Genomic DNA, 18,815 nt, shown 5'->3' on the forward strand with positions numbered 1-18,815 from the left:
TGGAAGAACTAAGCCAGTGAACAAATAGGTTTATTAATCCGCAACAACTGGATAATCAAGCAATTGTCGAAGAAAAACAGCTTCACTATGGCAACTTTTTCAGCAAGTTGGTGTTTGGTGTCATCTTGACAGTAGTGTCTTTCGATGTCTAGTCCTATTATGGACATGTGGTTGTCGCTAGAGCTACGGATTTTTGACATCAACTTCCCCAAACTATGATTAAGCTCAGTTATGGTGTAAACTAATGTTGTATTCACATCTAATAATAAAAAGACTCTCACTTGTCTTTAAAAAAATGGAGAGAGAGAACCCAACCCCAACCAAACCCCAACCCCAACCAATGGACAATTGTTAGCCGGAGAAATCACAGAAACGCCACCAATAAATTAGCACGGAGAACCTGCTTCATCAATTTCCTCCCCCATAACACCAGCCGACAAGGACTGTTCCTTCTTTTCGGCCGACATACACATGCCCAAAAACTAGCCGTTGGGCTTTAAAAATGTAATTTTTACATTTGGGCATTTGGTGAATTATATTTTAAAATAGGGGTGTTTGGTGAAATAAGTTACATTGTAGGGGCATTTGGTGAATTAGAAAAGTAGGCTAACGGCGGACTAACGGCGTGTCATTAGTAAGGATAGTTTGGGTATTATATTAAAGGTGAGGGGCATTTGGTGAATTTCTGAAAGTTGAGGGGCATTTGGTGAATTTCGTGAAAATTGAGGGGTATTTCATGAAAAATCCGTATTAATTAATTAAAATATCTACGTGACACCTAATTAATTATCTACGTGGCACTTGATTTTTTTTAATTCATTAATAAATTAGAAATCCTATTTTTCATTAGCTGAAACCAATAGTAATCCTAGGTGGTGCTCTAATATTTCAGCAAATATGTCTCCTTTATATATATATATTAGATTAGTGATTTTGAAGAATTCTTTTAATTAAAATCAAAAAAATTATCACTAAAAAAATAGACAACTTTTACGTATATATAGGTAACTTTTAAACATTTTAAGTTAACTTTTTAATCCGGTATACAATATTGATAAAATATATTGATGAGAAATAATGGTCGTGTGTTGTATTATTCGTGGCATACGTCTCTTTATATTAAAAAAATAGATATCACGCCCTTCGTAGGTTTCCTAAGTAGACTTCTATCTTATATCATACATCCCAGATATAACACAAGTACACAACCCTACCATATACTACCTCTGTTTCATAAAGTTTTTTACGCTTTGAAAAATCTGTCCAAAAATCAAAACTTTGACTATAAATTCTCACTATTATATCTATAAAAAAATTATCATGAGATATATCTTGTTAGATTCGTCTCAAAATATATTTTATAAATATCAACTTTTTATATATTTTTTACATGCATAATTGAATATTAACGGTCAAACATTACACCGGAGTCCGTGCAAATAGTAAAAGTACAATATTATATGGTTAGGATAACTCCATTATCTTCAAATAAATATTTATGGTACATTATTTATAAATAAGAATTTGTGTTTGAAAAATTATTTTCATTAAATAATATCTAAAAGATTTGTAAAACGGAAATTGAACTAGGAAAATTTTTGAAAATCGGATTTGGTGAATAAATAAATACTATACTTAAAAGTTATTAACTTGTTAGTACTTATTTGCCGGTTATCAATAATAATCCTTAAGCTTTTGCCTCACAATTGTATTCTAGGTCGAAGATGAAGAACAAGAGCGGGAACAGGAAGAGGAAATTCACATGGGACGATGAATTGCCGGAGCACAGCTATCTTCCGACGGAGTTGTTAACGGAGGTTTTAGCGAGGTTGCCGGTGAAAACCCTTGTCATATTCAGGCTTGTCTGTAAACTTTGGTGCTCAATTATCGATTCCTCTGATTTTATTTCCATGCATCTTAATGTTTACAACAAAAACAGTAGTCGTCATCATCATGTATTAGCTTTGTTAGCGTTTCGCAGTCGTTACGAATTGACCGTTCGTCCAAGTGACTCATCTAGGAAAACTGGTGACCTTGGTAGAATTCCTGGGTCATACCAGATTGTTGGAAACTGTAATGGGTTGATGTTGATGAAGAAGTACCCTTCCTCTCCAAAAGAATTAGTATTGTATAACCCCTGTATTAGAAAGTCATTGATTCTCCCTACTTGTCCTTTAGAATATGCTGTTTATATTTTAGGATTTGCACCTTCTAGTAATGAGTATAAGGTATTTGCCTGTAAATTTTCCGGCAGGTTTAGCTCTGAAAATTTAGAGGAGGCGACAATTGCAGTATATTCCTTGAATGATCGCCAATGGAGGGTTAAACCCAATTGTTGGACGAATATTTGGAGTTGGGGTCGAGTAGACTTAACTGATGGAAAACGACGTGTTTTCTGTGGAGGTGTTTTGTACTGGATTGGATGTGCGTCTAATCATCTTCATATTATGTGTGTGGACTTTGAGGTTGAAAAATTCAGCATTATGAAATTGCCAGAGGCTGCCAAAGGAAGTAATATTATTGTCAAGTTTCTTTTCGTCCTTGGTGAGTCGTTAGCAATTTATGTTATGTCCTTAAAAAGTAGCCGTATATTTGTTATGGAAAAGGATCATCAACATAATGTTGATCCGTGGAGGCTTTGGTTTCGTGGTGATCCAGATTTAATTAACTCTCCCTTTCTTCTGAGCAATCGATTTATCAATTTAGGATACCCGTTTTCAAAGATTTTGTACGTTGAAGAGACCAATGCGTTCTTGATTGTGATTGAAACAAGTAGAGTGAGAAAGTCGTATCGACTGATATCTTATAACATCAAAACTCACCAACAAAAAGAGTTGATAAAACCGCGCAATGCTATGTATTTAGATACTTATGTGGAGAGCTTGGTGTTGCACGCACAAAAGAATTCAAGGACAGAGTTCGACTTCCTTTCCCTAATGGAAGAGAGGACTTGATTTTCTTAGATTTCTGCTATGTTTTATGGCGATGGCAGTTTGTTTCAGTTTAATTGAATTTCTTATGTTTTTTCTTATCTAGGCAATTTTTTTATATCAAAGTGAGAATTTTGAAAAGGAGTCGCCTGTTTCTTTTGTTACATCTCTATATAAACACTAATTTTTCCTGTTCCTTTTGTTTCTGTAACTGTTGAATATCCCAAATTTGAAATTTCAGTTTGGAGTTCCATTTAGAGTTTACTAGTATAATGCTCGTGCGATGTACGGTTTATAATCCTAATATTAAATTTGCATGAAATCTAAGTTGCAGTTGCAGACAATCTATAATAAAAAACAGAGCTTATAAATATTTTTATATTTAAAAATTAATGATGAATAAAATATAATAAAATATGTTGTTGCCCCATTCGTACAATGTCTTATTTATTAAAAAAAATAATTAAAAATAAGGGTACAAAGATATGTTTGTTTTCGTCCCCTCTCATCACCTGTGTCAAATAAAAAATTATTCTCATTCTCCCTATACTTCGGTAGTCATACTCCTCTAACACTCCCACCGTCCATCTATTTTATTCGACTATAAATGACTTTGAAGCGGGTGAAGCCTCCACAACCGTACAAGGGTAAATTTTTTATCCCCTCCACCAACTGTAGGTATAGTACCAAATCCAATCCCATTCCTGCTCGTATTAATTATGAGATACGAAATAAAATTCATCCTTATTAACTACCTCATTATCCGATCACTTAACACATACCCCCACCATTTACTTTATTCAGATATAGATGACTTTGAGGCGGGGAGGGGCCTCCACACTCGTAACCACCTAAGATCTTATCCCCCTCCTTGCCGCCCACGATAGGAACAATAGTACCAATCGGGCCACCCCACCCAATCCCTTTCCTGAAGGGTAAACAATAAAATTCATCCCCGTTCAATCACCCTCCCGTGTATCTACACCGGCCTCAAACCCACCCCTAAAATCAACATTTTTTGTTTAGGTAAGAGAACTTTGAATTTTAAAACTCTATTCTAGAGACTTCTACAATTTGGTTGTCTGGTTAGAGTAATTGAGTAAATAAACAACACATTATAATATGTAGGTTAGTATTTTTTTTTAAAAAGATTCACAATAAATTAGTTGAAGGATAAGAGAAGCGGGCGGGGCTAATAAAAATTCATGCATCCTCTTCCCGTCACCCGCGGCGAGTACAACTTTTTAACCCCGTCACACCAAATTTCCTCCACCCTTCCCACCAAGTGCGGATGCGCGGGCTTATCTCCCAAAAAAAACTTGCCCCATTGACAATCTTTCGTCCCTATATTCGTTAAATAAGTCACTTTGTCTTTCATCTATCTTTTGAATATATTGGCATAAGTTTATTATTAAAATTATTTTTATTCGCTACAATATTGATGAAAATATCTGACATACATAATTAGAATTGGGTGAGGGTGAGGGTTCTCAATCCAATAATTTAAACTCGCCCCATCACCAAGGTGGCCTGGTACATGTTATCCTCATATCTGTTCACTAACGCTAAATCTCCATTTATTAGTCAATATTAGTCAATAATTTATCTTTATTTTCTTCGTTAGAATAAATTAAGTCCGGACTCGCCCATATCAAGTGCATGTGATGCATGGTTTATATATCAAAATGTTAACTTTACACGAAATTTTATATATAAGTGATATTACAATCCTTTACATTAACATAGAAAACTTATTTTTGTCGTTGCAAACATATTAATAATAATTTTGTTATAATTTACGATACTACTACGTACAATATAAACCCTTAATTATAAAATATAACCATTATAAAGTCTATGTTGACTTATGGAGTTAGTAATTTCAAAATCATATTTGCCCCTTTACCCCAAGTATGATATAACATGATATATTATTAGTAGATCAAATATGTTACATTATAATGTTCACTCACTTTATTCGACCAAATATTCATTAAAAAATGTCATACTCCACCCTCTTAACTCAATTGACCAATTTAAAATTTTATCTTATTCATCAACTTTAAATTGAACTTAATATAATAAAATACAAAATTAGAATTTTACTAAGTTATATGTATGTATATTCTGACCTATCTTATCTTGTTATATCACAAATTAATGTTTTCGTAATATCTAGACTTGATTTTCTTAGATTTCTGCTATGTTTTATGGCGATGGCAGTTTGTTTCAGTTTAATTGAATTTCTTATGTTTTTTCTTATCTAGGCAATTTTCTTATATCAGTGAGAATTTAAAAAAGGAGTCGCTTGTTTCTTTTGTTGCATCTCTATATAAACACTATTTTTTCCTGTTCCTTTTGTTTCTGTAACTGTTGAATATCCCAAATTTGAAATTTCAGTTTGGAGTTCCATTTAGAGTTTATTATTGCTTAATTACCTTTTGTATCTTTATTGCTTTTAGATTTTATTATTTTGATTTCTCATAATAACACTGTCATGATGCTTGGCTTTGTATTTGAACGGTTTCAATCAGTTGTAATCACCTCAGGAACTCTGAGCCCTATCGATCTGTACCCACGCCATCTGAGTGCAACCTTAAAGTAAAAGTAAATAGCTAGGAGGAGCACTAATTCTTGATTACCGACAGTCCGACATACACAAGATTAAAAACCTATATTCTAGGAAGTATATAATTATCAATTTATAACCACTATTAAAAAACCGAGTCCGAATCCTTTAGAGTTTTAATAAAACTCTACAAGGTAGAGTTGTATCTAAACCATACATTTTAAAATCAATGGCTCATATTTGATGAGAAAAAATAGGAGGAATTTTGGAAAGATAATATATGAACCATTGATTTTTCATTCAATGGTTGAGATGTTCAAACTCTACCTTGTAGATTTATTTTAGAACTCTAAAGGATCCAAAACCTAAAGAACCTATAGCTAGTTTAAAGAAAACTTGTTGGTTTTTCTTTTCAGTTCACCCAAAAAAATCAACAAGTTTTCTATCTTGTCGCACATAGCGCAAGTCAAACGTTCAATTGATAATGCAATTTAATTAGGGTACGGATTTTGCCAAGGATAAAATTGATTTATCCAAGACAAATAAGTTATCTATTGCCCGTGATTTTTTTCTGCCATATATGACAATTTATAAAATTGAATAAAATCTTTCATTATACTTTATTGCCAAAATTATGGAACCATAATATACCAATCACCACTTATTTTGTTTTCTATATTTGTTGGAAGCACCAATTTGGTAATTATATTCTATTTAACTGTTTCCGGTTAATATGCTGCTTTGTTGATCATCCCTTAACAATCAATACTTTTCATACCTAATTACCTAGGATCCCGTATTAACAAAAGAATTAGAGGATACTGTCTTTAGTAAAGTTTGCAAAGGTAAATTACATTACTCATTTTCATTGATTGTTGCAGCAAATGATAGAGTACATGTATATTAGAGTTACGTTTTTAATTTTTCTTTCGAAGTATATAAATCATGAAGTAGTTTATTTTAAGCGAAAAAAATTCCCTTTAATTCTATATATATAATTTATCAATAATAGCCTTGAGCGACTGACTAGAGCCTAGCGACTAACAACCACAACTCAAACCACGGGTTACAATATGGAAAGAAATCGGATATAAAAAATAATACTCCGTAATAAAAACTAAAAAAAAAAAAAAAAATACGTACATGTTTTGTTGCTCAACGGCTAGTTTTTGTGGATTCATTTGACTAAAATATTGATTACATACATTTTCCATTATTAATATAACAATTTGACTAAAATATTACCAAAAATCATTTTTTTAGCAAACTATAATTATGTGTCATATACTATTTCCGAATCTTAAACAAATAATATTTTTCCATACATAAATTGTAAACAAATAATAATAGAAAATAAATCAAAAATATAAAGTAGAGATTTTTAGGAGTTTTTTTTAGCTGGAAAATTTTCCACCAGGAAGTGACACGTGTCACTTCTCGTGTCTGTATTAGTATAATGTAATAAATTGGTTAACATTACCACAATATTAAAAATTTATTTATTATTACATATTATTATTATTATTATTATTATTATTATTATGGGAAACCACCAAAACGTTACAAGCTTAACAAGCTACAAAGATCAAGTAAACTACAAGAAGTTGGTGGGGAGCCGAGATACAATCTGGGCCCCCACTCCTCTAGCTATGGCGAACCCGATCCTGCTGAAAATGTGGGCAGCTGCCCGTGCCCCTATGTCTTGAGCCCTGGAGTACGTCTGGACCCGTTTCAGCAACGAAACAGCCCCTTTCTCTAACTCCCCAAAAGAAGAGAAGGAAAAAGGAAAGAAACCGTAACCCAAAGCCCTACAACGTGCCACATACTTAACCTGCTTCCGCTGCGCAGCAACCGCCACAACCCGACCCGGAACGAAGTCTGACAACCCAGATTGCGTCATAGGTGAAGACCCAGTCAAGTCAACACACACATCTACACCGCCATCCCAAGAATAAAGCAATATATCTGCAGGACGAAGAGCTCCATCACTCTCACTAGTCAGCCCAACATCAACCTCCTTACGAGCAGAAATCCCCGACCGATAGCAAATATCCAAAAGGGTATCACGAACAACATTATGTCGATGTTTGATACCCACAATCCCAGCACAAGACACGACATGATCCCCATAAATGTCCCCGTCGAAAACCCGAGAGCAAGCAGAACACGGCGTCGAATCAGAGAACAACGGAATACCCAACCGATAGCAAAGAACCGAACGATAAGCCTTACCGTTCATAGTCTGGCCTAACCCCGAGATGGGGACTGCCCGCAACCAAGCTGAGGAGTGATCCCCCTGCTGAGATTTCCATAGGGCAACAAGACGTGAAGATAAGGAGTAGGCGGATTCCGCATCAGCAATAACCTTCGTGAAATATATGTCTGCCAATTTCTTCATGAGTCTGGGGGCAGCGATCTCACTAGGGCTACGCATAAGGTCGGTCTCCACGGTCCTGTTGAAAAGACCAAGAGCATCATCAAAGGCCGGTCCCGGACCTTCAACACCTGAAAGCCAAAGAAGCAAATCCTGCAAACCAGAAGACTGCAAACGGGATGCAAGAAAAGCATAATGCCGAACATCACCAGCTGAATAAACACCCAATCCTCCATAAGAATAAGGCAAGGTGGCAAGGCGCCATTGCCAGTCACCGAACCCAGGTCCCGAAGCAACCACGATGCGCTCTAAAGAAGCCCGCAGAGCCACATCAAAAGATAATTGGGCCGCTTCGAAAAGATGAGGCGAACAAGTGCGCATAGCAAAGTATAGTTTAGAAACTCCAGTACACGCACGAAGAAGCAACAACTCACACTGGGGATCATTAAGCTTGGCTACAGCATCCATCAACACAACAGTCTTCGACACACGCTGCGAAACAACCGCCTTACAAAAAGAGGAATCCGTACTGACTGGGCCACCAAGCAACTTAACACCAAGCTCAGGACGAGCAATATCCGTAGGAAAGACACCCTCTAGACGACAACGTGGGTCCTCCGAAGGCCAGAAAACCTCCGTCTTCTCAACATTAACATGGAGACCTAAACGAGGACCCTCCTCCAAAATCAACTCCAAGACCTGCCCAACCACCAAAGTGTCACCAACAATAGTGCCATCGTCCAAGTACCATGCCTGAAAAGATAGATCAAATGAGTCTCGAATTCGACACACCAATGGATGTAGAACCAGAGAAAAAAGCAAAGGGCCGAGAGGATCCCCTTGCTGCACACCCTGACAAGACCACAAGGTATGCTCCCCATAATACAGCCGCGCTGGAGAAGAGTAGCAGAATTCAACCCAACGCGAAAGAGCAGGACAATGGAGCCGAACCTCACGCAACAAAGCCGATCGATCAACTAAATTGAAAGCATTCTGAAAATCCACCAATAATATAGATAGGCCAACATCGGCCCCACGAGCCTCAACCAACCGATTGACAGCATGGAGAATGGCCTCACCACCTGCTGGAACCCCAACTCCAAACTGCAGACCTCCAAAGTAGTTTCCTAAACGCGGACCAATCAAAGCAGCCCCGACCTTAGAAACAAGGCGCCTCCAAATAGTACCCACAGCAATAGGCCGAACACCCCCACCAGGCTTAACCAATGGCGTAAGAGGAGCACTAGCAATGTATCCTCCAAGCTCAGCGGGACACTTTCCAGCAAGAAAGAGATTAACTACCTGAGTGATAGCATCCACCAACTCATCAGAAACAGCTACAGCAGCACCACCCAAGCAATCCAAAAGGTGCTGAGCACGCAAGCCATCTCTACCGCACGAAGTACCACGCGGAAAGCCCATAATCTGCTCCAAAACAACAGCGGAGAAAGCAGAAAGGTTGATGATCAACAGGGATATCCGGTAAGGTAGGGACCGGAACAGAAGGGTGCTTTGCTTGTAAATCTGCAAGAGTAGCATCATCGTAAGGGGCAAGACCTGAGGAAGAAAGGACCCGAACGGCAGCAGTGTAGTGACCGTCAGAAATCTTTCTCTTGCATTGCTTAATATTACGCTCCGTCAAATCATGGTCATCGTCAACATCCAATAGAGAGGGAGACACGCTAGCCAATGTGTCTATGACAAGTTGCTCAGAACCGCCAGGCACACCCCAAGAACGAATAGCAGAGGTGATACACTCCTCCTGTTGCCGCCGCCTAACACCGGAGGAACACTCACGATTACTCCGTGGTGAAAAAGTCTTGAGGACACAAAGAGGTAACACGAGCAACTGAACCCAACAAGCGATGTCATCTGGTCTGCAAATCACCTTATCAAGCGCCCCTTTCAGAACTCGCGAAAAACCCAAACGACATTTGGGAGGGATGGATTTCACAGAACGCAACCGCTTAGACCATAAAGTGTCCAGAAGAGCAACATCAAAAGAAAAATATTGTTCTCGAGACGCATCAGAAGTAGAGAGCTCGGAAGCAGGAGCTTGAGGTTTTTGAATACCGTAGAGAGTAAAACGAATAGTACCATCCCCAGAATCAGGTGGGTCCACAAAAACCGTACTAGAACCACTGCCATGCCGACACCTAATACGATGAGTATGCGTCTTGAAACAATCTCCACATAACCAAATTCCCATACGACGAAAGGTAACCTCAGCCGAAGTAAAAACCTGCAAATTGGTAGTAAGGGACTGACGGGTTACATCCCGCACATCAGAGCAACAATGGCGATCCCGTAAGTGAGTGATCAGAGAACTCCTTACCAAACCACGCCCACCGCCATCCTGGCACCCGCTAAGACCCACAAAAGGGCAATGAAACTTCTCCACGGTAGCCGCCATATCAAAGCACGTCAACAACTGGACAAAACAGGAAGAAAACAAAATGAACCCCACACAAAGCACCCTTTATGTCCAAAATGAACCCAAATGAACCCCTGCAAATGTACCAACCCCCAGCACCAAAATGTAACAACCCCTACAATTGTAACAACTCCTGCACCAAGATGAAACAACAAAATTGCCGGAACTGCTGGACAAAGAACCAAAGCAAAACTGAACTGCTGGACAAAGAACCAAAATTGCCGTTAAACTGAATTGCTGCAAAACAGAACACGCTGCCGAACAACCCACGAAACGGTAAACTGCCGAACAACCCACAATGCACCGCAAAACGGTAAACTTCCGAACAACCCACGTAATCGCCGGACTCAAAATCCACCACGCTGCCCTAACAGCACCACCCACCTGAATGCCGCCAACAACCACTCGAAAACCGTCGCCTGAAAACAGCACCAAATACTCGAAAACCGCACCAAAACTGCAGCAAATACTCGAAAACCGCCTGAGAAAGTGGACCGAAACCAAGACCACCACGCCTGAGACCCGCCTGGAAACTGCCGGTGAACCTTCACCGTACGTAATCGTCACCTAAAACCCGCAATAACCGCCCAGTATTGCAATGAATTATTCGCCGAACACTTGCACCAAACACTTGCTCCAAAAACCTTCGTGGGATCGCTGAACCACCGATAAACTCGCCGTAATCTGGTATCGATGTTGCCGGAAATGGACAACCTAAACCTGCGCCTGAACCCCCTGTGATACGCCTGAGAATTGCACTGAAAATGTCGACCAAAACCGCTGAAAATTCTCCTGAGAACTGCACCTATAACCGCCGAATACCTTTGCGGGAACGCTGAACCGCCGTGGAACCACCGCCGGATAACACTAAACGTCGCGGGGTAGCACTAAACGTCGCCGGAGAAGATGGCGAGGAACACCATCGTGCCCTAATCGCCCTACTAGAGAGAATTTATTATTATTATTATTATTATTATTATTTCATACAAAGTACTATGTACAATATATTGTTGACCTAAATTTCGTCAATAGAACTTTGAATCTATGTCACGACCCGTGAAATAAGTTAAAAATAGTACTATTTATAATGTTCAGATTAATATACTTGGTCTAAATAAAATTTCAACTCTAGTACAATTATTCTAAATTTTTCAAATGGCAGATTAAATTGCAATAATAAGGGGGAGGAATTGTTCATAAAACTATAGTTTTCTAAACATGTTTAGGTTTCTTCAAATATACAGTACTCCGTAAATTTTATAAATAAAACATAAAGTATTTATTTACATCTATTCAAAATTTTCAAAGAAATTACTTATTCGATTGAAAAAATAGTTTTGTTTAGTAAAATAGTTTAAAAAAACCTGTTTTTGATTTATTAGATATTTCATTGACTCATCCACATTCTTTTTCATACTCCACTATTACATGTGAAGTTACGGAGTAATTATTAATATGACGCATTTATCTAACTTTAGTTGTAAAATGTGCGAGAAATAATTCCGTAAAAAGTGACACATGTCATTTGGGAATAATTTCAGATAAATTTTGTAAATAAGTTATAGCGACATGGACGTATAATAATACCACATATAATCATTTTTACTATTGAAGTGATTAAAAGTCATAAAGCAGGTTAAGAGTTTTAGGAAACTTTTTCATAAATATTTTGCATTATTAAAGAATTTTGCCATGAAATAGAAATATGAAGGAAAATAAATTATTCTTTTTCCTAAAAAATATTAATTTTTTTTAAAAAAAACGTAAGGCACCAGGGAAATGACATGTGCCATACTCAGGTAAATTAACTAGCTGAACAATAGCGTTGTTGTCTCACAAAAGAACATAGAGGACATTTTTTTTTGGTTCTACTACGAGGAGTTCCTACCGCTTTCGACGAGTAGACTATTCTCCAGCAGGAGTTTGCATGGGTAACTAGATGGACAACATCCCTCTCAGTTGAGATTTTTTCAATACCCAATGCGCGAACCCGAGACCTTGATTAAAGAGCAAGATGCCCTTAACCACTCATGCCAATCCCAACTGGTTAAAACATACTCCCTCCGTCCCTTAATACTCGCACCGCTTTCTTTTTCGGGTCGTCCCTTAATACTTGCACCGCTTCAATAAATGAATTTTTTTACTAATATTATATTATTAATTTCTCACACTTACCTACTAACCCACTCCCTACAAAAAATCATTTAAAAATTCACACTCCCACTACCCCTTACACATTTTCCACTAACCAATGACGGATCTAGGGGGTGGCCTACCCGGGCCTTGGCCCAACCCATCCCCAGATTTACTACTATGATTAGTCTCTTCAATAAATAGCATAAGAATATATTGGTGTCGTTGGTAATTTGAAGTGGGGCAATTGTAATTAATGTTTCTTGTGGTCACAAGTTCTATTTTGCCTTTGGACAATATTTTCACTACCCTTTGATTTATTCGCCTGCCTTCTGCTTTTTTTTCTTCTTCTATTTCTATGTTGTTTCTATTTCAATTTTGTTTTTGAAATTAGGTTTAAATGAAAATGGCTGGAATATGGAAAAGCATATAGAATTTCATTGTTCGGCGTTTTAATATTTGCATAACATTTATCATTTAGATTCGATATATGACTAAACGACTAATATGGAATATGTTTTATTTTAAAAAAAATCTAACATATGTCCGTTTGATACCGGTCCACCCTATATTATGATCCTGAATCCGTCGCCTCCACGTCTATATTAAAAAAATACCCCACTATCAACTACCACACATTAAATTAATAAGTCAATTCAAGTGTCTTAACTCCGCACCGGTCAAACCGGTGCGAGTATTAAGGGACGGAGGGAGTAGAAGACATAAGAAGTGAGCTGACTTATTCTAGAGATGGCCTTACAATTCTAGGAGATCTTGGGGAAATAAGAGAAAGGGGAAATCATATTTCATTAACTTTTTACAAAAAGTGAAATATATATTAATGTTCTTTTCATGTAACTAAATGTTCTTAAGGTGCACAATACTCACTGTGCACAATGCTCCACCTTTTAAATTGCGGTTTGGAATGTTTTAACGATGAGGAAAACGATAGAGTTATCATACTCATTAATCTAGAGGATGACGATATTAATAAGGTTGATTGGACGATTACAGTTTTGAGACAATGTGGACATAAACTCCATGTGGATTGTATCGAGACGTGGTTTTTCAACTATAATTTAACTTGTCCTATTTGTTGTGGTCCGATAACTAGACAGTTCAAGGTATGCCTGAAAGAGGTGTCAATCGGGTCATCGAATGGATTTTGGCTTTACCCATGACATGTCGGTCTATTCATTCGTGTCAAGAGCGGGCCAAAAGTGTTGGGTTCAGATCGGGTCTATTCGGTTTGGGTCAATTGCAGTTCAAATGTTGTGGGGTCAATTCCAGGTTGGGTCATGTTCGGTTCGAATCATTTACGGACTAGGTGGAACCTAGTCAAGTTCAAACGGGTTTGGGCATCTCAAACTCGGGTTGGGTTGATTTTGACTCGGGTCATTTCAATTTGAAAAGATTATGGTCTGATCATACAGTTCCATCCTTCCAGGAAATTAGTTAAAGGCATGAATGGTGATTGTATGTTGATTATGGACACATGTACATGATGATTTTTTGTATTTTTTCTCTCTTTGGACACATGTACTATGGTTGAGCATTTGAGCCTAGAGCGATTTAGGCACAAATACAATTCAACAATCCCTAAACCCACTCAACCCTACGCACAACTACTTAAAATCAAAGTTGTAATCACAAATTCACAACCACAACGAAAATTAAGCCTTGAGCGACTGACCCGAGCCCTAGCGAGTAACAACCACAATGCAAACCACCGATTAAAACACGGAAATAATTAAATAAATCAGAAGGATACCGATTACAACCAGTACGCCTCACGCTTTTTTTTTTTTTTTTTATATTTATTAAGCTAAACGAATAGAGGAGAAATAAGATTATGAATTTAATGCATGATGTTGCTAACTCGAGTTTTCACGATTTTTTTTTTTGGCTTCATGTTGAAAAAAATAAGCCCGTAAACATGTCAAAAAAGAAGGCCCAATTCTGGCAGCTGTGCAGGCAGTTCATTAGCAACTGAAAACCTAGTTTAAAGCTAAAGGATCGATTAGTTTTTACCCTAGCTCTTAAAAATACGGTTGGTTATCAATAATAATCCAATTCACAATTGTATTACAAATTTACAAGTCGAAGATGAAGAACAAGAGCGGAAACAGGAACAGGAAATTCAAATGGCACAATCAATTGCCGGAGCACAGCTATCTCCCGACGGAGTTGTTAACGGAGGTGTTAGCAAGGTTGCCGGTGAAAACCCTAATGAAATTCAGGCTTGTCTGTAAACTTTGGTGCTCAATTATCGATTCCTCTGATTTTGTTTCTATGCATCTTAATGTTTACAACAAAAACAGTATTCGTCATAATCATGTATTAGTTTTGTTAATGTTTGGCAGTCGTTACGAATTGACAGTTCGTCCAAGTGACGCATCTAGGAAAACTGCCGAAGTTGGTAGAATTCCTGGGTCATACTTAATTGTTGGAAACTGTAATGGGTTGATGTTGATGAAGTTCTCCCCTTGTATAGCAGTGATCGTATTGTGGAACCCCTGTATTAGAAAGTCATTGATTCTCCCCACTTGTCCTTTAGAATTACCTGATTATATTTTAGGATTTGCACCCTCTAGTAATGAGTATAAGGTACTTGCCTGCAAATTTTCCGGCAGGCATAACTCTGAAAATTTACGGGAGGCGACAATTGCAGTATATTCTCTGAATGATCACCAATGGAGGATTAAACCCAATTGTTGGACGAATATTTGGCGTGTGGGTCCAGTAGACGTAGTTTATGGTATACAACGTGTTTTCTGTGGAGGGGCTTTGTACTGGATAGGATGTGCATCTAATCAACTTCGTATTATCTATGTGGATTTTGAGCTTGAAAAATTCAGCGACATGCAATTGCCAGAGGCTGCTAAAGGAAGTAGTATCGTTGTCAAGTTTCTTTTCGTCCTCGGTGAATCATTAGCAATGTATGTTATGTCCTGTGAAAGTAGCCGTATATTTGTTATGGAAAAGGATCGTCGTAATAATGTTGATCCGTGGAGACTTTGGTTTCGTGTTGATCCAGATTTAATTAACTCTCCCTCTCTCTCTCCTTTGAGTAATATATTTATCGATGATGGATACCCATTTTCAAAGATTTTGTATGTTGAAGAGAGAAATGAGTTCTTGATGGTTGAAATGATTGAAACGAGTAGGAAGAGAGAGTCGTATCGACTAATATCTTATAACATCAAAACTCACCAACTAAAAGAGTTGATGAAACCCCGCAATGACATGTATTTAGATACTTATGTAGAGAGTTTGGTATTGCACAAAGGAATTCAAGGCCGTTTGGTATTGCACAAAGGAATTCAAGGCCAGAATTTGACATCCTTCCTCTAACAAGCCCATTTAGATAATGGGATCGATCACATTCAAAGGTAATATCAAACATCATGTCTCTGCTGTAATTTAATTTGTGTAATGTTGTAGCAAAATTAGATTGAAATGGGTTTGATTATTCTGATTGATGAATGTGTGCTAATATTACAAGTATCAAGTATGTGTGCCAATATTATGGCTGCAATTTAGGCGTATATAATCCCATCAAAATCATATCATATTGATTTGATTCACAAATTCTTATTTATATGGGGTGTACGATAAATATTGTGCACTAAAGCTAAAGTTGACGTAAAATGGTTAAAAGTTACCCTTATATATGTAAAAGTTATCTACTTCGTATTATTTAGTGATACTTTTTTTTTTAATAAAAAATATTTTTTCAAAATCATTAATAATATATAAAATTATTCATTTAACACTTTAAAATGTTTATCTATCAACTTTTTTTAATAATATAAAAGTTAGAGAAAATTAGGTTAAAGTTAGAGATAACGGGTTAAAGTTATGTTGGTGTACAATAAATTTATTGTACACCAACATGGCTTTTACATAGTTTTCTCTAATAAATAAAAAGTTGATAGATAAAAATTTGAAAAGGCTAAATGATAAATTTTATATATTTTGAAGAAATATTTTTTATTAAAATGAAAATTTTTATCAGTAAAAAATAGATAACTTTTACATATATAAGGGTAACTTTTAAGCATTTTACGTTAACTTTAACCTCGGTGTACAATATTTATCGTACACCCCATGTAAATAAGAATTTGTGTCCTAATATTTACAAACTATAAATAAATAGGGGATATATATGGCTAGATATTATACAGAGAATAATATTACATATAATCTTATTAAATGTAATGGTTTTCTAATCCCGGTGATGAACCGATGACTAACTCACTAATGCTTTCCATGTTTTCTGAAGATAAACAGAAGAGATGACTTGACTTTGGTGGGGCGTTCTTGTCGATTAAGAGTGCAAAATCTGCCATCTGCATCAGCTTTAGTCGAGCAGCCAGTTACTTTTGGCTTTATAGGATTATAAACAACTAGCTTATGAGCTCGTTCAATGAACAAGTAATTATTTAGTGGTTGTTAAGCGATCGTTTAAAGTTCTAATTTTGTTGAGTGATTGTGATTTTAGTGGGTTGAAAGTTGAAAAAATATACAAATTAGATGGTGGATTAATATCGAGTGTTATATGAATTAAATGGTGAATTGATTTTGAAAATGGAAGATGAATTGGGGTGTCAAAGTTGTAAAATAATTTGTGAAATAAACAACAAAAGGAAAAATTAGAAGAAAAAAAAAATAAATGAATGGAGGAAAGAGGGGATAACACATGTCACATGTCATCTAATAATCCATAGTCTTCTTTTTTAAATACTACTAGGGTATTGATGTTTTTGAGTTTATTAATTTGACGAATTTCTATTAGATTTAGGATTGTATTGCAATTTCTAATCGGTTTAGGAAGCTACTTTTTAAAATCACCATGAAAGTTCCTTATATAAACAGAGAAGTACTTGTACTAGTTAATTCATTATAATGCTGCTATTCAAACGTTAGGTTTGTCATTGATTTTCTTTCCCTTAATTGTTCTGTTCTACAATGGTGACTATTAATCCCTCTATTGAATTATATATCATAACGGTACCGCCGTTCATAGTAGTAGCTATTCTTTTTATATTTTTCATAGTGTACTTGATAATTATCGGTTACCGCCAGGAAATTTCTTTCTTTCTTTATCTTTGGAAAAACGGACCATTGATGCTAGACCACATCGGCGACGGCGACGGCGACGACTACTATAATCATACGATTATTGATATTTCTATGAGTTGTTTGAAGTGTCCGATTTGTTTGGAAAGTTTTGACGATGAACAAAACGATAGAGTTATCATACTCATTAATCTAGAAGATGACGATGATAGTAAGGTTGATAGGACGATTACGGTTTTGAGACAATGTGGACATAAATTCCATACAGATTGTCTTGAGACGTGGTATTTCAACTATAATTTGACTTGTCCTATTTGTCGCGGTCCGATTACTAGACAGTTCAAAGCATAAATGGAGTAGAGTTGTCAAATTTGGTCTATCGTATGGATTTTGGGTTGATCTACGACATATCAGGTCTATTTGGTTCGCGTCAAGTGCGGGTCAAAAGTTGTCGGGTTCAGATCAGGTTTTGATCGGGTCTATTTGGTTCGGTCAATTTCAGGTCGGTTATAAACAGTTCAGGTGAAACCCACATAGGATTCCAAACGAGTTTGTACGGGTCAAACTCGGGACCGGTCGATTCAACAGCGGCCATATCGGTTCGAAAAGATTCTGGTCGGATCAATACAGTTCCAGGCCTATTTCAACCCGATTACTAAACAGTTAAGGATATGAGTGGTAATTATATGTTGATTATGGACACATGTACACGATGTTTTCGTATTTTTTTAAAAAAGAAAATTCAATTGTGAGTTACTCCGTAGTGCACGTACCATTTCCTTTATGTTGCAAGCAAATTATTTTATTTTATTTGTTGCAAGCAATTTTACATTTTTACTTAAACAGGAATGGGCTTATTTCGGTATTTGTTAGATTTGGTCCCTTTTCTGCTACTATGGTTGAGCCTAGAGCAACTTAGGCACAATTCAACAATTCCTAAACCCACCCAACCCCCATGCGCACAACTAATTAAAATCAAAGCTGCCTGGAGAAGACAGTAATGTTCACCTTGTTCACTGGCTCGCGGACTCCTTTCACTCGACTGGAGGGGAAAAGAAAGGAAAAAAAAAAAAAACCTATGCGGCTACGTCTCACGGTTGTTTATTTATTATTATTAATATTATTATTTTTAAATATGTTCTTAGGCTAAACGAATACAGGAGAAATAAGATTATGAATTTAATGATAATGCTAAACACGACTAAAAAAATCAGACCGTAAACATGTCAAAAAAGAAGGCGCAATCCGGCAGCCGTGCAGGCAGTTCATAAGCATCTGAAAACCTAGTTAGAG

At 36.8% G+C, this 18,815-nt stretch overlaps 2 protein-coding genes across 3 annotated transcripts; both read left to right on the plus strand.

Annotated features, from left to right (window-relative positions):
• Positions 1 to 1,724: 1,724 nt before the first annotated feature.
• Positions 1,725 to 2,954, plus strand: LOC110804945 (F-box/kelch-repeat protein At3g23880-like). The gene has a single exon (XM_022010545.2). It carries the CDS (start codon positions 1,725 to 1,727, stop codon positions 2,952 to 2,954), a length of 1,230 nt encoding a protein of 409 aa, XP_021866237.2.
• Positions 2,955 to 14,292: 11,338 nt separating this feature from the next.
• LOC110804931 (F-box/kelch-repeat protein At3g23880-like) lies at positions 14,293 to 18,507 on the plus strand. 2 transcript variants are annotated; one of them, XM_056830221.1, is made up of 2 exons: positions 14,293 to 15,832; positions 16,734 to 18,507. In XM_056830221.1, the coding sequence occupies exon 1, from the start codon at positions 14,547 to 14,549 to the stop codon at positions 15,792 to 15,794; it is 1,248 nt and encodes a 415-aa protein (XP_056686199.1). In that variant the 5' UTR covers positions 14,293 to 14,546; the 3' UTR covers positions 15,795 to 15,832; positions 16,734 to 18,507. The 2 variants fall into 2 exon arrangements, with proteins under 2 accessions (XP_056686199.1, XP_021866224.2); XM_022010532.2 differs by having other exon boundaries at positions 14,295 to 15,832; positions 16,726 to 18,496.
• Positions 18,508 to 18,815: the final 308 nt, after the last annotated feature.

Source organism: Spinacia oleracea, chromosome 5 (assembly GCF_020520425.1).
Source record: "Spinacia oleracea cultivar Varoflay chromosome 5, BTI_SOV_V1, whole genome shotgun sequence".
Classification (NCBI taxonomy): Eukaryota; Viridiplantae; Streptophyta; class Magnoliopsida; order Caryophyllales; family Amaranthaceae; genus Spinacia; species Spinacia oleracea.

Excerpts from the sequence above, each read along its gene's own strand:
- LOC110804945 (XM_022010545.2), top strand. The coding sequence starts at position 1,725 with ATGAAGAACAAGAGCGGGAACAGGAAGAGGAAATTCACATGGGACGAT.
- LOC110804931 (XM_056830221.1), top strand. The coding sequence starts at position 14,547 with ATGAAGAACAAGAGCGGAAACAGGAACAGGAAATTCAAATGGCACAAT.